The sequence below is a fragment of the Heteronotia binoei genome, chromosome 4 (assembly GCF_032191835.1).
Source record: "Heteronotia binoei isolate CCM8104 ecotype False Entrance Well chromosome 4, APGP_CSIRO_Hbin_v1, whole genome shotgun sequence".
NCBI lineage: Eukaryota > Metazoa > Chordata > Lepidosauria > Squamata > Gekkonidae > Heteronotia > Heteronotia binoei.
The window spans coordinates 181,542,390-181,560,671 of NC_083226.1; the positions used below are offsets into that span (position 1 = coordinate 181,542,390).

The 18,282-nt window shown below is 53.4% G+C and overlaps 1 protein-coding gene across 1 annotated transcript in view; it reads left to right on the plus strand.

Moving 5' to 3' along the window:
- Nucleotides 1-18,282, plus strand: part of DNAI1 (dynein axonemal intermediate chain 1) — a 310,319-nt gene that overhangs the window by 150,153 nt on the left and 141,884 nt on the right. Inside the window, exon 14 of the mRNA XM_060236614.1 lies at nucleotides 12,686-12,775. Coding sequence (XP_060092597.1) covers nucleotides 12,686-12,775 — 90 coding nt within the window. The remainder of the gene's footprint in view (nucleotides 1-12,685; nucleotides 12,776-18,282) is intronic.

Sequence of the window (18,282 nt, forward strand, 5' to 3'; positions counted from 1 at the left end):
GTCAGCTGGCGGCTTGGAGAATGCATTTAAAGTTGCTTTATTTCCACCTCTCCCTCCCTTTCCCATCTATTTTCCTTCCTTCCTTCCTTCCTTCCTTCCTTCCTTCCTTCCTTCCTTCCTTCCTTCCTTCCTTCCTTCCTTCCTTCCTTCCTTCCTTCCTTCCTTCCTTCCTCCCTCCCTCCCTCCCTCCCTCCCTCCCTCCCTCCCTCCCTTCCTTCCTTCCTTCCTTCCTTCCTTCCTCTCTCCCTCCCTCCCTCCCTCCCTCTCTTCCTCTAAGTGGCTCTTACTTGGAGCAAGTCTGGCCACCCCTGCCCTAAAGACTAACAAAACTGGTGGCAGGGAAAGAGCCTTTGTGAGTCACTGCTCACTTCTTGATCTGGAGTGAGCAATGACTCGTGAAAGCTCCTTTCTTTGTTATTTTTTGTTTATTTGTTAGCCTTTCAGGTGTTTCTGGACTCCTTCCTCTTTTCTCCTTCTACAGCCAAACTAACTCTTGATTTTCTCTGCGATATCATCTGCCTGGAGATTAACTGTACTTCTGGGTGACCTGCAGGCCCCACCTGGAGGCTGGCAACCCAACCTGTGAGGTAGGCTAGGTGGAGAGCGTGTGACTGGCCCAAGGTCACCCCGGGGTCCTCCACGGGCAAAGCAGAGATCCTAACATGGAGTCTCCCAGATCCCAATTGGACGCTCTGTACACCATCTCCCTTCTCTCCCATTGGTTTGTTTCCTTTTGCAGTTCTTAATTTACAACAGACCGGAAGAGTGGCAGAGGTGAGCTCAGGTCAGATCTCAAGCATCTTGATTAGAGTTGCCAAGCTCCAGTCAAGCCCTGGAGAGCTCCCAGGATTAGAACGGATCTCCAGACAACAGAGCAAATGGCTGCTTTGGTGGTGGTGGGTGAGCTCAAGGCCTTGAAATCAGCAGGAGCACACAGGAGCACAGCTAGGCTTCGCAATCCGCAGGTCCCAGAGGGGGATCCCCTGGTTTTACAGGCTTCCCCCCTCCCCCAGCCAGCTGGCCGGCTGGGGAAGCTCCACCCCCACAGCCATTATGCACCTCCAGGAACGATTCCCATAGGGAATGATGGGGAATTGATCCGCGGATGTCAGGGGCTCCGGGGGGGCTGTTTTTTGAGGTAGAGGCGCCAAATTTTCAGTATAGCATCTAGTGCCTCTCCCCAAAATACCTCCCAAGTTTCAAAAAGATTGGACCACGGGGTCCAATTCTATGAGCCCCAAAAGAAGGTGCCCCTATCCTTCATTATTTTCTATGGAAGGAAGGCATTCTAAAAGGTGTGCTGTCCCTTTAAATGTGATGGCCAGAACTCCCTTGGAGTTCCATGATGCTTGTCACACCCTTGCTCCTGGCTCCGCCCCTAATGTCTCCTGGCTCCACCCCCAAAGTCCCCAGATATTTCTTGAATTGGACTTGGCAACCCTAAGCACAGCTCCTGAACCTTTCTGAAGGTTCCCCCTCTTCCTCCCCGCACCTGCCTACCTTGTCCATGGACTAGGAGGTGCAGCTGCGTAACGATCCCTGGATGAGCTCCACCACCTGTTTTTCTACAAAACGCCTTCTGGGGAGCCCTATGGCATTAAACCTTGCTGTACTCCCTGCCCCATGCACCCTCCCCTCTACCCCACACTCTACCCCCGAGACCTTCGGGTATTTCCAGAGCCAGAGTTGGCGGCTCTGCTTTTGATCAATCCCTTTGGTGACCCTGAGGTAAATTTCAGCCTCTCGCTGAAGCCTTCTGAGACCCATTTGAAAAGCTGCCTGCCCGTTAACCGGAACACATCGATCACCCCGGGTCTAGAACATCACTCACTGTCGCTGTCCCTTGCCTTTCGTCCTGCTCTGCCCGGACCACAGTTCATTTCCTCCAAAGTCATCTGCCCAGTTCCGGCCACCGCTCAGGCTGCAGTTCCTCCCTTTTGGTCCCGTTAAAAGCCGCAGGCAGTCCCAAGGGTCTCTGCCGTTTCTTTCTCTTTATGAGGCAGGATCCAGACAGATTGGTGTGTGTGTGTGTGTGTGTGTGTGTCCCACACTGGCTGCAGAGGATGCAGACGGGGAAGGCAGAAGTCCTCAGAAAGCCCCATGCTTGATTTACTGCAGGGCTTTTTTTCATAGAAAAAGCCCAGCAGAAACTCATTTGCATCTTAGGTCACACCCCCTGGTGGCACCATTGTTTCACACAGGGCTTTTTGTAGAAAAAGCCCAGCAAGAATTTGTTTGCATATTAGGCCACAGCCCCTAACATCACCATTGCTTCACACAGGGCATTTTTGTAGAGAAATCCCAGCGGGAACTCTTTTGTATATTAGGCCACACCCCCTGACATCACCATTGTTTCACACAGGGCTTTTTTTGTGGAAAAAGCACAGAAGGAACATATTTGCATATTAGGTCACACCCCCTGACATCACCATTGCTTCATACGGGGCATTTTTGTAGAAAACTTCCAGCGGGAACTCATTTGCATATTAGGCCACACCCCCTGACATCACCATTGTTTCACACAGGGCTTTTTTTGTGGAAAAATCCCAGCGGGAACTCATTTGTATATGAGGCCACACCGCTTTGTTTCACACAGGGCTTTTTTGTAGAGAAAGCCCAGCAGGAACATATTTACATATTAGACCACACCCCCTGACTCCAAGCTAGGGTTTCCAAGACCAATTCAAGAAATATCTGGGGACTTTGGGGGCGGAGCAAGGAGAATTTGGGGGTGGAGCCAGGAACAAGGGTGTGGCAAGCATAACTGAACTCCAAGGGAGTTCTGGCCATCACATTTAAAGGGACAGCACACCTTTTTAAATGCCTTTCTTCCATAGGAAATAATGAAGGATAGGGGCACCATATTTTGGGGCTCATCGAATCGGACCCCCTGGTCCAATCGTTTTGAAACTTAGGGGATATTTTGGGGAGAGGCACTAGATGCTATACTGAAAATTTGGTGCCTCTATCTCAAAACATAGGCCCCTTAGAGCCCCCAATACCCGCGGATCAATTCCCTATTATTCCGTATGGGAATTGTTCTCCATAGGGAATAATAGAGTGGCCAGTAGACATTTCCCTCCTCCCTCCCTGCTTTCTAAAGCGGGGGGGGGGGGGGGAGGGCCTCCAGACCAGGGCATCCCCTGCCCCCTCCCTCTCTCCCACACACAAATACTTACTGGGTCTTCTTGTTCCTGCAGAACTTGACTTCATCTGAAAACGAAAGCAAAACAAAGGGAGGGGCCGTTCTCCGAAGCCCTTCCTGTTTCCTGCTTCCTGCTCAGTCTTAGAGGCACATATTTTAAAAACGGACCTGCAGGAGCTCTAAAACTACAGGGTGATTGTGGGGGGGCGGGGCTTCCCCCGTCGGCTAGCTGGCCGAGGGCGGGGAGAAGCCTGTCAAAACGGGGGAACCCCCGCTGGGAGCTGGGGATTGGGAAGCCTACTCCAAGCCGACCAGAGCTGCATTTCCGCTAAAAAAAAAAGAAAAAGAAAAAAGCTCTGATTTAGCGTTTGTGTGAATAAACATGTCCTTGGACTGGACCAGCGGATCCTCCAGGCATGGCAGTGACTTGAAGCCCCCTGTCTTCTTTCTCCCTCGCTCCTGGACTTCCTTGGAGTAGCTGGCTCCTCCTCCCACTAGGGTTGCCAATCCCCAGGTGGGAGCAGGGGATCCCCCAGTTTGGAGACCCTCCCCCTGCTTCAGGGTCATCAGAAAGGGGGGGGGGGAAATGTCTGCTGGGAACACTGTTATTCCCTATGGAGATTTATTCCCATAGAAAATCATGGAGAATTGATCTGCTGGTATCTGGGGCTCTAGGGGGGCTGTTTTTTGGGGGTAGAGGCACCAAATTTTCAGTATAGCATCTAGTGCCTCTCCCCAAAACACCCCCCAAGTTTCAAAAAGATTGGACCAGGGGGTCCAATTCTATGAGCCCCCAAAGAAGGTGCCTCTATCCTTCATTATTTCCTATGGAAGGAAGGAACTGAAAAGGTGTGCCGTCCCTTTAAATGTGATGGCCAGAACTCCCTTTGGAGTTCGATGATGCTCGTCACAGCCTTGATCTTGGCTCCACCCCTAATGTCTCCTGGCTCCACCCCCAAAGTCTCCTGGCTCCACCCCCAAAGTCCCCAGATATTTCTTGAATTGGACTTGGCAACCCTACCTCCCACAGAAACCATGCTGCGTCTGTGCCCATCACCCTGTGCCGGAATTTGCGAAGCCCGTCCACAGGCTCACAAAGGTTGGTGCTCTCTTCTGTGCAGGATGCCTCTGGATGGTTTGCAGGAAGCCCACGCTGAGCTAGGTCAGGCAGCCCGCAACTCTTTCACGTGGGTCTTCTCGTACGTACGAGAGCATCACCTCTCAAGGGAGACCGCTGGTTCCTCTAGGCCAGGCCCCCCCCAATCTTTTTAAGTCTGTGGGCATGTTTGGAAGCTGACGCCACACGGTGGGCACAGCGACAGAATGGCTGCCGCAAAATGGCCACCGCAAGAGGAGGAGACTGCCACAAAATGGCTGCCGCAACCTAACTTGAGTCGCACAGTAAAGATATGTATGCTGTGAGGGCAGCTGCTACCAAAGCAACACTTTAAAAAATCTGCACAGCCAACCCAATCTCCAGTACTAAGCCTCTGAATCCCAGGGCCAGGAGGGAGCCTCAGGGGAAGGCCTGGGACTATATGCTGTTGCTGGCCCTCCAGAGGAACTGGCTGGCCACTGTGTGAGACAGGAGGCTGGACTGGATGGACCCTCACTGGTCTGATCCAGCAGGGCTCTTCTGAGGTTCTTCTCAGGGGAAGGCCTCGGCCTCCCTGCCCTGTTGTTGGCCCTCCAGAGGAACTGGCTGGCCCCTGTGTGAGACAGGAGGCTGGACTGGATGGATCCTCACTGGTCTGATCCAGCAGGGCTCTTCTGATGTTCTTATGAAGGCCTCAACCTCTCTGCCCTGTTGTTGGCCCTCCAGAGGAACTGGTTGGCCACTGTGTGAGTCAGGAGGCTGAACTAGATGGACCCTCACTGGTCTGATCCAGCAGGGCTCTTCTCATGTTCTTCTCAGGGGAAGGCCTCGGCCTCTCTGCCCTGTTGTTGGCCCTTCAGAGGAACTGGCTGGCCACTGTGTGAGACAGGAGGCTGGAATAGATGGACCCTCAGAGTCACTGGTCTGATCCAGCAGGACTCTTCTGATGTTCTTATGAAGGTCTCAGCCTCTCTGCCCTGTTGTTGTCCCTCCAGAGGAAATGGATGGCCACTGTGTGAGACAAGAGGCTGGAATAGATGGACCCTCAGAGTCACTGGTCTGATCCAGCAGGACCCTTCTGATGTTCTTATGAAGGTCTCAGCCTCTCTGCCCTGTTGTTGTCCCTCCAGAGGAACTGGCTGGCCACTGTGTGAGACAAGAGGCTGGAATAGATGGACCCTCAGAGTCACTGGTCTGATCCAGCAGGACCCTTCTGATGTTCTTATGAAGGTCTCAGCCTCTCTGCCCTGTTGTTGTCCCTCCAGAGGAACTGGCTGGCCACTGTGTGAGACAAGAGGCTGGAATAGATGGACCCTCAGAGTCACTGGTCTGATCCAGCAGGACTCTTCTGATGTTCTTATGAAGGTCTCAGCCTCTCTGCCCTGTTGTTGTCCCTCCAGAGGAACTGGCTGGCCACTGTGTGAGACAAGAGGCTGGAATAGATGGACCCTCAGAGTCACTGGTCTGATCCAGCAGGACTCTTCTGATGTTCTTATGAAGGTCTCAGCCTCTCTGCCCTGTTGTTGTCCCTCCAGAGGAACTGGCTGGCCACTGTGTGAGACAAGAGGCTGGAATAGATGGACCCTCAGAGTCACTGGTCTGATCCAGCAGGACTCTTCTGATGTTCTTATGAAGGTCTCAGCCTCTCTGCCCTGTTGTTGGCCCTCCAGAGGAACTGGCTGGCCCCTGTGTGAGACAGGAGGCTGGACTGGATGGATCCTCACTGGTCTGATCCAGCAGGGCTCTTCTGATGTTCTTATGAAGGCCTCGACCTCTCTGCCCTGTTGTTGGCCCTCCAGAGGAACTGGTTGGCCACTGTGTGAGTCAGGAGGCTGAACTAGATGGACCCTCACTGGTCTGATCCAGCAGGGCTCTTCTCATGTTCTTCTCAGGGGAAGGCCTCGGCCTCTCTGCCCTGTTGTTGGCCCTTCACAGAGGAACTGGTTGGCCACTGTGTGAGACAGGAGGCTGGAATAGATGGACCCTCAGAGCCACTGGTCTGATCCAGCAGGACTCTTCTGATGTTCTTATGAAGGTCTCAGCCTCTCTGCCCTGTTGTTGTCCCTTCAGAGGAACTGGCTGGCCACTGTGTGAGACAGGAGGCTGGACTAGATGGACCCTCAGAGCCACTGGTCTGATCCAGCAGGACTCTTCTGATGTTCTTATGAAGGTCTCAGCCTCTCTGCCCTGTTGTTGTCCCTTCAGAGGAACTGGCTGGCCACTGTGTGAGACAAGAGGCTGGAATAGATGGACCCTCAGAGTCACTGGTCTGATCCAGCAGGACTCTTCTGATGTTCTTATGAAGGTCTCAGCCTCTCTGCCCTGTTGTTGGCCCTCCAGAGGAACTGGGTGGCCACTGTGTGAGTCAGGAGGCTGAACTAGATGGACCACTGCTCTAATCCAGCAGGGCTCTTTTGATGCCCTTACATCCAATAGCCAATCGGAACCTTACTTGGCAAAAGCCCCACCTGGCTCTACCCACTTTCCAAAAACTCTTGGTGGGCTCCAGAAAAGATGTTGGTGGACATCATGGCGTACCCTGGCAGCACATTGTGGACTGGCAGCAGCTCTCCGGGGTCTCAGTCTGGTGTCCTTTCCTAGCCCCATGACCTCTCCCTGCCCCCAAGCCGTGGGTCATCCATGCACTGAAGCCCACTCTCCTCTGTGTTTGGAAGTCAGAAGCACCGACCGCAGAGGCGCTCTGAGATTCCCCCACCACCTCCAGCACTGGAGACACAGCCGGCCCGCAGTTGCACGTGATGCAGCTTTCTCTGGGAAGTTTTGTTCTGCGCGGCTCCTGCTTTCAGTTATTTTTAGACCACACCCCAGGGGCATCGAGGCTGTCAGGTCTGCAGCCGGCTGCTGGCCCAGCCCCGAAAAGGCCCCTGGACTGCAAGTCTGGAAAGGAGGCTGGTCAGCCCCGTAGTCAGAAATCTTGGGGTGGGGAGACCCAGGGCATAACGTTTTGGGTGGGAGGGCCGTGGAGGCTTGGCTGCTTTTTCCAGCGGCCAGCTGCCCTGCCCCGGCTCGCTCACTCTCACGCTCTTGGGGGTAGGAAGAAGAGCCTCGGGAGAGCAGCAGTGGGAAAAATGAGGCTGCGGGAAGAGTGGGGGAGGCAGGGGAGAGCCCGGGGAGAGCGGCAGTGGGGGAAAACGGGGCTGTGGGGAGACCGGGGGAGGCAGGAACAGAGTGGGAAGAGCGGCGCAAAAATGGGGGAATGAGCGGCAGGGAAAGGAGGGGCCATACAGGAGGAAGGGAGGTTGGGCGGAGGGCCCGTGCACCCACCCCCCCCCCCGCCCCGTGACTACGGGCCTGAGGCTGGTGCTTTGACGTACTCTCACCTCATGGACTCTTATCTGGGAGAACCAGGTTTGATTCCCCACTCCTCCACTTGCACCTGCCGGAATGGCCTTGGGTCAGCCATAGCTCTGGCAGAGGTTGTCCTTGAAAGGGCAGCTGCTATGTAAAGCCCTCTCAGCCCCACAGGGTGTCTGTTGTGTTTGTGTGTGTGTGGGGGGGGGGGAAGGTAAAGGAGATTGTGAGCCGCTCTGAGACTCTGAAATTCGGAGTGGAGGGTGGGATATGAATCCAATTTTTTAAAAAGGGGATTGGATAAGGATATGGAGCAGAGGTCCATCAGTGGCTATTAGCCACCGCGTATTGTTGGAACTCTCTGTCTGGGGCAAGTGATGCTCTGTATTCTTGGCGCTTGGGGAGGGGGCACAGTGGACTTCCTGATGGCACCTGGGTTTTTTTGGCCACTGTGTGACACAGAGTGTTGGACTGGATGGGCCACTGGCCTGATCCAACAGGGCTTCTCTTATTTTCTTATGTGACACGGAGTGTTGGACTGGATGGGCCAATGGCCTGATCCAACATGGCTTCTCTTATGTTCTTATGTGACACAGAGTGTTGGACTGGATGGGTTACTGGCCTGATCCAACAGGGCTTCTCTTATGTTCTTATGTGACACAAAGTGTTGGACTGGATGGGCCACTGGCCTGATCCAACAGGGTTTCTCTTAGGTTCTTATGTGACACAGAGTGTTGGACTGGATGGGCCACTGGCCTGATCCAAAAGGGCTTCTCTTAGGTTCTTCTGTGGCACAGAGTGTTGGACTGGAGGGCCACTGGCCTGATCCAACAGGGTTTCTCTTAGGTTCTTCTGTGACACAGAGTGTTGGACTGGATGGGCCACTGGCCTGATCCAACAGGGCTTCTCTTAGGTTCTTCTGTGACACAGAGTGTTGGACTGGATGGGCCACTGGCCTGATCCAACAGGGCTTCTCTTAGGTTCTTATGTGACACAGAGTGTTGGACTGGAGGGCCACTGGCCTGATCCAACAGGGTTTCTCTTAGGTTCTTCTGTGACACAGAGTGTTGGACTGGAGGGGCCACTGGCCTGATCCAACAGGGCTTCCCTTACGTTCTTATGTGACACAGAGTGTTGGAGTGAATGGGCCACTGGCCTGATCCAACAGGGCTTCTCTTATGTTCTTATGTGACACAGAGTGTTGGACTGGATGGGCCACTGGCCTGATCCAACAGGGCTTCTCTTATGTTCTTATGTGACAGAGTGTTGGACTGGATGGGCCAGTGGCCTGATCCAACAGGGCTTCTCTTATGTCCTCTTATGTTCTTATGATCATGGTTAGGGTAGGGTTCTCCTGACCTCAGATGGTGCTCTCGAGTGTGGAGGTTTGCCCCGTGGGGAGACAAAAACACAAGCAAGATGCAGGCTACCTGGCTGGAGGTGTGTGGGTTTGTCTCTCTAATTTCTGACAGACACACACAAACCCGGCTGATTTGGTGGAGAGCACCGGCTTCTGCTTCTCCAACCTATCGCTTTTTGTTATCTCATGATAAGCAGCAAAACGCAAACATTTGCATTGAAAAGGATTCCCCAGGGCTGCAAAAGGAGACCAGCTTTCGATTGACGTTAAACTGAAGTTATTTCTCCGTATCGTTCCATCAGGCCCGATTCACTGCTGCCTGTCCCATCGATTGTAGAAAAGAAATCCATTGAAGTCTAATCTGTGGTGGGGAATGAAGCGGTCACAGCGCGGTTGCACTCGAGGGATGGCAACACAGGGAAGACAAAGCTGGACGGGGGAAGAGAAGTTGTGCTCCTTTGGAAAGCACAAAGCCATGGAAAAGTCACTGCGAATGAGCCACTGGGGGCTGCAGCGCGGCTTGCACCTGGTGCTGGAAGTCTATCGGAGTCCCCTCCAGAGATCTCTCCCTCTTTGCGGCTCGGAGATGTACATTTAGATTTGATTCCAGTTCAACGAGCTGCAATTTGGCAGCTCTTGCCCGGCTTCTTTCCTCCCTCCCTGCTTTTTGCTTTCCATCTGCTCAGTCTGCTGCATTATGTATGCTGGGCTCAGCCCTGGTCTCCTTGAGTGGTGAATACAGAGTTCAAGGCAGCCTCCTAGAGCGGTGGGGCTGAGAACATGAGAGCCAGAAGAGCCCTGCTGGATCAGACCTGGGAGGGTCCATCTAATCCAGACTCCTGTCTCACACAGTGACCAATTATTTCCTCTGGAGGGCCAATAACAGGGGATGGAGGCCAAGGCTTTCATAAGAACATCAAAAGAACCCTGCTGGTTCAAATCAGTGAGGATCCATCTAGTCCAGCCTCCTGTCTCATATAGGGGCCAGCCAGTTCCTCCGGAGGTCCAACAACAGGGCATAGAGGCCAAGGCCTTCTACTGAGAAGAACATCAGAAGAGCCCTGCTGGATCAGACCAGTGAGGGTCCATCTAGTCCAGTCTCCTGCCTCACCCAGTGGCCAACCAGTTCCTCTGGAGGGCCAACAACAGGGCAGAGAGGCCGAGGCCTTCCCCTGAGAAGAACATCAGAAGAGCCCTGCTGGACCAGGGAGGGTCCCTCTAGTCCAGCCTCCTGTCTCACACAGTGGCCAACCAGTTCCTCTGGGGGGGCCAACAACAGGGCATGAAGGCCGAGGCCTTCCCCTGAGAAGGACATTAGAAGAGCCCTGCTGGATCAAACCACTGAGGGCCCATCTATTCCAGCTTCCTGTCTCACAGAATGGACAATCAGTTCCTCTGGGGGGCCAATAACAGGGGACTGAGGCCAAGGACTTCATAAGAACATGAGAAGAGCCCTGCTGGATCAGACCAATGAGGGTCCATCTAGTCCAGCCTCCTGTCTCACACAGTGGCCAGCCAGTTCAACAGCAGAGCATAGGCCATCCCCTGATTTGAGCCAGTTTGGTGTAGTGGTTATGAGCGCAGACTCTTATCTGGGAGAACAGGGTTTGATTCCCCACTCCTCCACATATACCTGCTGATGTGACCTTAGGTCAGCCACAAGTTATCTCAAAGCTGTTCTGCTCAAAAGCGGTTGTGGGAGAGCTCGCTCAGCGCTCCCGAAGGGTGATTAACACGTGGAATTCACTACCACAGAATGTGGTGGCAGCTACAAGCACAGACAGCTTCAAGAGGGGGTTGGATAAGCATACGGAGCAGAGTTCCATCAGTGGCCATTAGTCACAGCATATTGTTGGAACTCTCTAACTGGGGCAGTGATGCTCTGTATTCTTGATGCTGGGTGGGGAGAAGATCAAGGAGATTGTCAGCCGCTCCGAGTCTCTGATCCAGAGAGAAGGGCTGGGTATAAATCTACAGTCTTCTTCAAATTCTTGAGCGTCTCTCCCTGCTCTAATTGGCTGTGGTGAGCTGTCAGCATTCAGAAGGCCTGCCACCCTGGGTGTTTGCGCGGAGGATGAAAATGGATCGTGCCCATTTTGCAGTGAGGGTTCTCATCAGGATGATTGGGAGGCTGGAATGGTCCTGGAAAGGAGAGGAAGAAGTCTGCAGATTTATACCCCGCCCTTCTCTCTGAATCAGAGCGGCTTACAATCTCCTATATCTTCTCCCCCCGCAACAGACACCATGTGAGGTGGGTGGGGCTGAGAGGGCTCTTACAATAGCTGCCCTTTCAAGGACAGGGACTCAGAGTGGCTTACAATCTCCTATATCTTCTCCCCCCACAACAGACACCCTGTGAGGTGGGTGGGGCTGAGAGGGCTCTCACAGCAGCTGCCCTTTCAAGGACAGAGACTCAGAACGGCTTACAATCTCCTATATCTTCTCCCCCCAACAACAGACATCCTGTGAGGTGGGTGGGGCTGAGAGAGCTCTCACAGCAGCTGCCCTTTCAAGGACAGAGACTCGGAGTGGCTTACAATCTCCTATATCTTCTCCCCCCACAACAGACACCCTGTGAGGTGGGTGGGGCTGAGAGGGCTCTCACAGCAGCTGCCCTTTCAAGGACAGAGACTCCTAGCGACTTACAATCTCCTATATCTTCTACCCCCAACAACAGACACCCTGTGAGGCAGGTGGGGCTGAGAGAGCTCTTACAGTAGCTGCCCTTTCAAGGACAACTCCTACAAGAGCTATGGCTGACCCAAGGCCATTCCAGCAGCTGCAAGTGGAGGAGTGGGGAATCAAACCCGGTTCTCCCAGATAAGAGCTCGCATACTTCACCACTACACCACACTTCCCTTTCCCCCTGAGCTAGAGAGGAAAGAGAAGCCAGCATGCTTCTCCTTAACAAAAATTGGGGAGGGGAGGTGTCGGGGCAACAACCCACTGTGATGTTTCCAGGTGAAAGAACGGCCCGATCCACCCCCCCCCCCTAATTCTAATTTTTCACTGTTTGTGTAAAAAGGTCTTTGCATGTAGTAAGTTAGCAGCACTTGGTGCGGAGAGGGATGCTGTCCTGACAAACTGGCTTTCTACTTGCAGGGACTCGAGAAGGGCTCCCTATTACCTCAGGGAGCCTTCTCAAATCAGACCTATTCCCCACCCTGCCTCATATTCTAGAGTTCTCTGCAGACAGAATGGGACAGACGTAATCTCGATGTTACAGAGGGCGGAGTTCTGGACCCAAAGGGGGATCTGGGCCATTGAATTCCACTTCTCGGGTTCTGTAAAAGTCTCACCAGATGGTTAGGGCATTGTTGGGACAACCAGGTGCCAAAAAAGGTGTTTCCAGCACAATCTATAGGAAAATGGGACATTTAGAGGAACTATACCTTCTGCTACTCGACCGTTGCTTGGTCAGGAGAGTCAGGGTTTCAGTACAGCTTGTTGTTGTTGTTCAGTCGCACAGACGAGTCCGACGCTTTGCAACCCCACGGACAAAGTCACGCCAGGCCCTCCTGTCTTCCACCATCCTCCGAAGTCTGCTCAAATTCGTGTTTGTTATGTCATCAGTAACGCTGTCCAGCCATCTCCTCTATTGCTGTCCCCTTCTTCTTTTGCCTTCTGTCTTTCCACGCTTTCTCCAGCTCTTCAGTGTCCTTTTTGAGATACGGTGTCCACCCTGACTGCTGTAAGGGGTAAGAATCCCTGGGGAGGAGAAACAGAGTTGGAAAAATCCTTGCAGCCGGCTCACATGGTTGTCTTTTCCCAGGTCAAGTGGCAGAAGGACGACATGGACAATAACATGAACTTCTTCTCTGTCTCTTCCGACGGGCGCATCGTCTCCTGGACCTTGGTGAAGGTAACTTGGTATTGGTTGTGCTCTAATGGTCAATGCTAATGATCTCTGGCAGTGGGGGATTTCTCTGCCCCCTCCCTCTCTCTCAGGCTTTTAGAAGAAGAAGATATTAGATTTATATCCTGCCTTCCACTCTGAATCTCAGAGTCTCAGAGCGGCTCACCGTCTTTTTTACCCTCTTCCCCCACCCTGTGAGGCAGGTGGCGCTTAGAGAGCTCTGACAGAAGCTGCCCTTTCAAGGATTACTCCTACAAAAGCGATGGCTGACCCCAAGGCCATTCCAGCAGCTGCAAGTGAAGGAGTGAGGAATCAAACCTGGGTCTCCCAGATAAGAGTCTGTGCACTTAACCATTACACCATGGGCTCTTGTCATGTTGGCCCTCCAGAGGAACTGGCTGGCCACTGTGTGAGACAGGAAGCTGGACTAGATGGAGCCTCCCTGGTCTGACCCAGCAGGGCTCTTCTCATGTTCTTTGCAGGGGAAGGCCTCGGCCTCCCTGCCCTGTTTTTGGCCGTCCAAAGGAACTGGCTGGCCACTGTGTGAGACAGGAGGCTGAACTAGATGGACCCTCCCTGGTCTGACCCAGCAGGGCTCTTCTGATGTTCTTCTCAGGGGAAAGCCTCAGCCTCTCTGTCCTGTTGTTGCTCCTCCAGAGGAACTGGCTGGCCACTGTGTGAGACAGGAGGCTGAACTAGATGGACCTTCCCTGGTCTGGTCCAGCAGGGCTCTTCTGATGTTCTTCTCAGGGGAAGGCCTCAGCCTCTCTGCCCTGTTGTTGGCCCTCCAGAGGAACTGGCTGGCCACTGTGTGAGACAGGAGGCTGAACTAGATGGACCTTCCGTGGTCTGGTCCAGCAGGGCTCTTCTGATGTTCTTCTCAGGGGAAAGCCTCAGCCTCTCTGCCCTGTTGCTGGACCTCCAGAGGAACTGACTGGCCCCTGTGTGAGACAGGAGGCTGGACTAGATGGACCCTCCCTGGTCTGACCCAGCAGGGCTCGTCTTATGTTCTTATGAAGGCCTCGGCCTCTCTGCTGTGTTGCTGGCTGTCCAGAGGGTGCTGGACTCAGTGCACCTCTGGTCTGATCCAGCAAGGCTCTTCTGATGTTCTTCTGATGTTAAGGAAGGGCCCACATCCCCTTTCCCCTTCGGTGGTGCTCAGTGGTGGAAGCTGAGGTACTCCCTGTGCTCCACCACGAGAACTTCAGCTTAGCTTCATGCAACAGCTGCCCTTTGTGCCGTCGCTTCCACGCTTGCCCAACGAGGTGGAGCTGGCATTGCTGGTTGCGTTTTACTCACAGGCTTTCACTCCTGTGCTGTGTCCCACCAGCCTTTCTCCTGGGTCATCTTCTAAACCTACAAGCTGCTGCAGGAGAGATTCCAGACATTGGCTGTGTCTACTCTTGCCTTTTAGCAGGGATTTTTTTTTTAGCAGGAATGCAGTTCCGGCTGGCATGGCACCAGGGGGCGTGGCCTAATATGCAAACGAATTCCTGTTGGGCTTTTCCTACAAAAAGGCCCTATGCGAAATAGTAGTGACATCATGGGGTGTGGCCTAAGATGCAAATGAGTTCCTGCTGGGGCTCTTCCTACCCCAAAAGCCCTGTCTTTTAGCGGGGGACGTTTTGTAGAAAAATAGGTGGTGGAGCTCATCCAGGGATTGTTATGCAGCTGCACCTACTCTTCAATGGACATGGAGGTGGAACTCCCAGAAGGAGGAGGAGGAGGAATTCTGATGATAATGATAATGATATTGGATTTATATCCCGCCCTCCACTCCGAAGAGTCTCAGAGCGGCTCACAATCTCCTTTACCTTCCTCCCCCACAACAGACACCCTGTGAGGTAGATGAAGATATTGGATTTATATCCCGCCCTCCACTCCGAAGAGTCTCAGAGCGGCTCACAATCTCCTTTACCTTCCTCCCCCACAACAGACACCCTGTGAGGTAGAAGAAGATATTGGATTTATATCCCGCCCTCCACTCCGAAGAGTCTCAGAGCGGCTCACAATCTCCTTTCCCTTCCTCCCCCACAACAAGACACCCTGTGAGGTAGATGAAGAGATTGGATTTATATCCCGCCCTCCACTCCGAAGAGTCTCAGAGCGGCTCACAATCTCCTTTACCTTCCTCCCCCACAACAGACACCCTGTGAGGTAGAAGAAGATATTGGATTTATATCCTGCCCTCCACTCCGAAGAGTCTCAGAGCAGCCTACAATCTCCTTTACCTTCCTCCCCCACAACAGACACCCTGTGAGGTGGGTGGGGCTGGAGAGGGCTCTCACAGCAGCTGCCCTTTCAAGGACAACCTCTGCCAGAGCTATGGCTGACCCAAGGCCATTCCAGCAGGTGCAAGTGGAGGAGTGGGGAATCAAACCTGGTTCTCCCAGATAAGAGTCCGCACACTTAACCACTACACCAAACTGGCTCTCCAAGAATTCTCAGAAAGGTTCAGGAGCTGTGCTCCTGTGAGCTCCCACTGAATCCGAGGCCTGCCTTTTAGTAATTGGCCTCGCTCCCATCTGGGCTCTCTCCAGGAAACAGAGGACGCTTTTTGTAATAGGACGGCCAGCTCACCTCATTGCGGCCTGTGTGCCTTTCTGCTGCCGTATTTTTTTCCAGCGGAATCAAAGATCCCAGAGCCCCACTGTCTATTTCAAGCTTTGTTCTTGTCACCTTCAGTAAAGCCTCGTCTCTCTTCCCAGCACCCCTTTTGTGCAAAGTCATTCAGAACCTGAAAGTGGACGCCAAAAATAGAGCCTCCCCCCCCGCCCCCCACTCCGCTTTTTGGCTTTCTTCCTGAGGTGAGACAGCTCTTTGGTGTGGCTTGCGTTGAGAGTTTCTCACGGGGTGCGAGCAGAGAATATAAAGGTGCATTTTCGGTCTACCTGGCTTTGTGGGAATTTGGAGCTCTCCAAGGATAAGACTGACCACGGGGCCGTTCTTAGGATGAAAGAGCTGCGCAAACATTCGCTTGGCTCGCTGTGGGGCCGCCGGCTCCACGAGGGGAAAGCAGCTCTTTAATTGATATCAAATTGGCGGATTCATGGCGTGACGGGAAAACATCGGTAGCCCAAAGAGGGTGGTGCTGGGCTGTGCTCTTGAAGACACTATGAAAGAACTCCTGCCTTCCCATAAATCCAGTTTGAACTGCCCTGCTAGAGACGTCAGTAAAATTGTTGACGCTTCTTTTGCCAGTTTGGCGTAGTGGTTAAGTGCACAGGCTCTTATCTGGGAGAACCAGGTTTGATTCCCCACTCCTCCCTTTGCAGCTGCTGGAATGCCTTGGGTCAGCCATAGCTCTTGCAGGAGTTGTCCTTGAAAAGGCAGCTTCTGGGAGAGCTCTCTCAGCCCCTCCTGTCTAACAGGGTGTTTGTTATGGGGGAGGAAGATAAAGGAGATTGTGAGCCACTCTGAGATTTGAAGTGAAGGTGTAATGTACTCAGTCGGGAGACGCGAGTAGGGCAACATTCTTTATTAGGAGCACGTTGCAAGAGAGAGAACACGCGGGCCGGGTCCCGCTTATGTACAGTCCCCGGTACAGCCTACTGGACCGGTCAAGCCAATCCTGACTTGTTAAACTTCCCGCCACAGCTGGTGATTGGCGGGGGATTACGCGCCCCGCGCTGGAGGCGTCTGGGACAGCCCAGTCGCCTCCGCGCATGTCGCGTCTGGCTGCTGATACACTACAGAAGGGCAGGGTATATATCCAATTTCTTCTTCTTCCTCCTCCTCCTCCTCCCAAAGGGGATACCTAGGGTTGCCAACCTACAGGTCATGGCTTGAGATCCCCCAGAATTTCAAATGATTTCCCGAGCAATGGAGATGTGTTCCCCTGGAGAAAATGGCTGTTTTGTGTTATGGGCTCTGTACCAGGGGTGTCAAACATCTGGCCTAGGGGTCAAACCAGGCCCCTGGAAGGCTCCTAACATGCCCACGAGCACCTGGCTATCATCTGCTTCCTTCTCCCTCTCTCTTCCTTCCTTCTGTGTAACAATCTGCTTTGCAAGGCTTGCTCAATCACACAGGAGCTATAGAGCAAAACCTCTATTTTCTCCATTGGCTGAATCATAGAAGCATAGAGATGGAAGGGACCTCCAGGGTCATCTAGTCTAACCCCCTGCACAATGCAGGAAACTCACAAACACCTCCCCCTAAATTCACAGGATCTTCATTGCTGTCTATGGTTTTTCCAGATGCTCTAGCCATTTGGGAGGTAAAACTCTATGGTGCAAAAGGAGTTTTCCTGGAAACGCCTAGAGCAGCCCCACATGGGTGCTGCCATTTTGATGACGTCACTTCCGAGCGACGTCATTTCGTCACACGGCGCACAGCGCACGCACAACTGTCCCCCGCTGGGGGATGAAGAGGACTAGCCAACCCTAAATAGTCCCAGCTTCGCATTGGCCTTTTATATTGCAATCGCACACTGTGTTGACATTTTCAATGAGTTATCTGTTAAGACCCCAAGATCTCTCTCTTGGCCAGTCTCCTCCCGTTCACACCCCATCAATTTGTATGTGTAGTTAGGATTTTTGATCCCAGTGTGCATTACCTTGCACTTGACCATGTTGAACCTCATTTGTCATGTTGTCAGTCTCAGAATCCCAGTGCCAACAGGGAACATTGCAGAAGGCTTCAGCGTCTCTGACCTGTTGTTGGCCCTCCAGAGGAACTGATTGGCCACTGTGTGAGACAGGAGGCTGGACTAGATGGACCCTCACTGGTCTGATCCAGCAGGGCTCTCCTGATGTTCTTCTCAGGGGAAGGCCTCGGCCTCTCTGCCCTGTTGTTGACTCTCCAGAGGAACTGATTGGCCACTGTGTGAGACCGGAGGCTGGACTAGATGGACCCTCACTGGTCTGATCCAGCAGGGCTCTCTTGATGTTCTTCTCAGGGGAAGGCCTCGGCCTCTCTGCCCTGTTGTTGACTCTCCAGAGGAACTGATTGGCCACTGTGTGAGACAGGAGGCTGGACTAGATGGACCCTCCCTGGTCTGATCCAGCAGGGCTCTCCTGATGTTCTTCTCAGGGGAAGGCCTCGGCCTCTCTGCCCTGTTGTTGACTCTCCAGAGGAACTGATTGGCCACTGTGTGAGACAGGAGGCTGGACTAGATGGAACCTCACTGGTCTGATCCAGCAGGGCTCTCCTGATGTTCTTCTCAGGGGAAGGCCTCGGCCTCTCTGCCCTGTTGTTGGCCCTCCAGAGGAACTGGTTGGCCTCTGTGAGGCAGGAGGCTGGACTAGATGGACCCTCCCTGGTCTGATCCAGCACGGGTCTTCTGAGGTTCTTCTCAGGGGAAGGCCTCGGCCTCTCTGCCCTGTTGTTTGCCCTACAGAGGAACTGGCTGGCCACTGTGTGAGATGGGAGGCTGGATTAGATGGACCCTCCCTGGTCTGATCCAGCAGGGCTCTTCTTATGTTCTTTTCAGGGGAAGGCCTCAGCCTCTCTGCCCTGTTGTTGGCCCTCCAGAGGAACTGATTGCCCACTGTGTGAGACAGGAGGCTGGA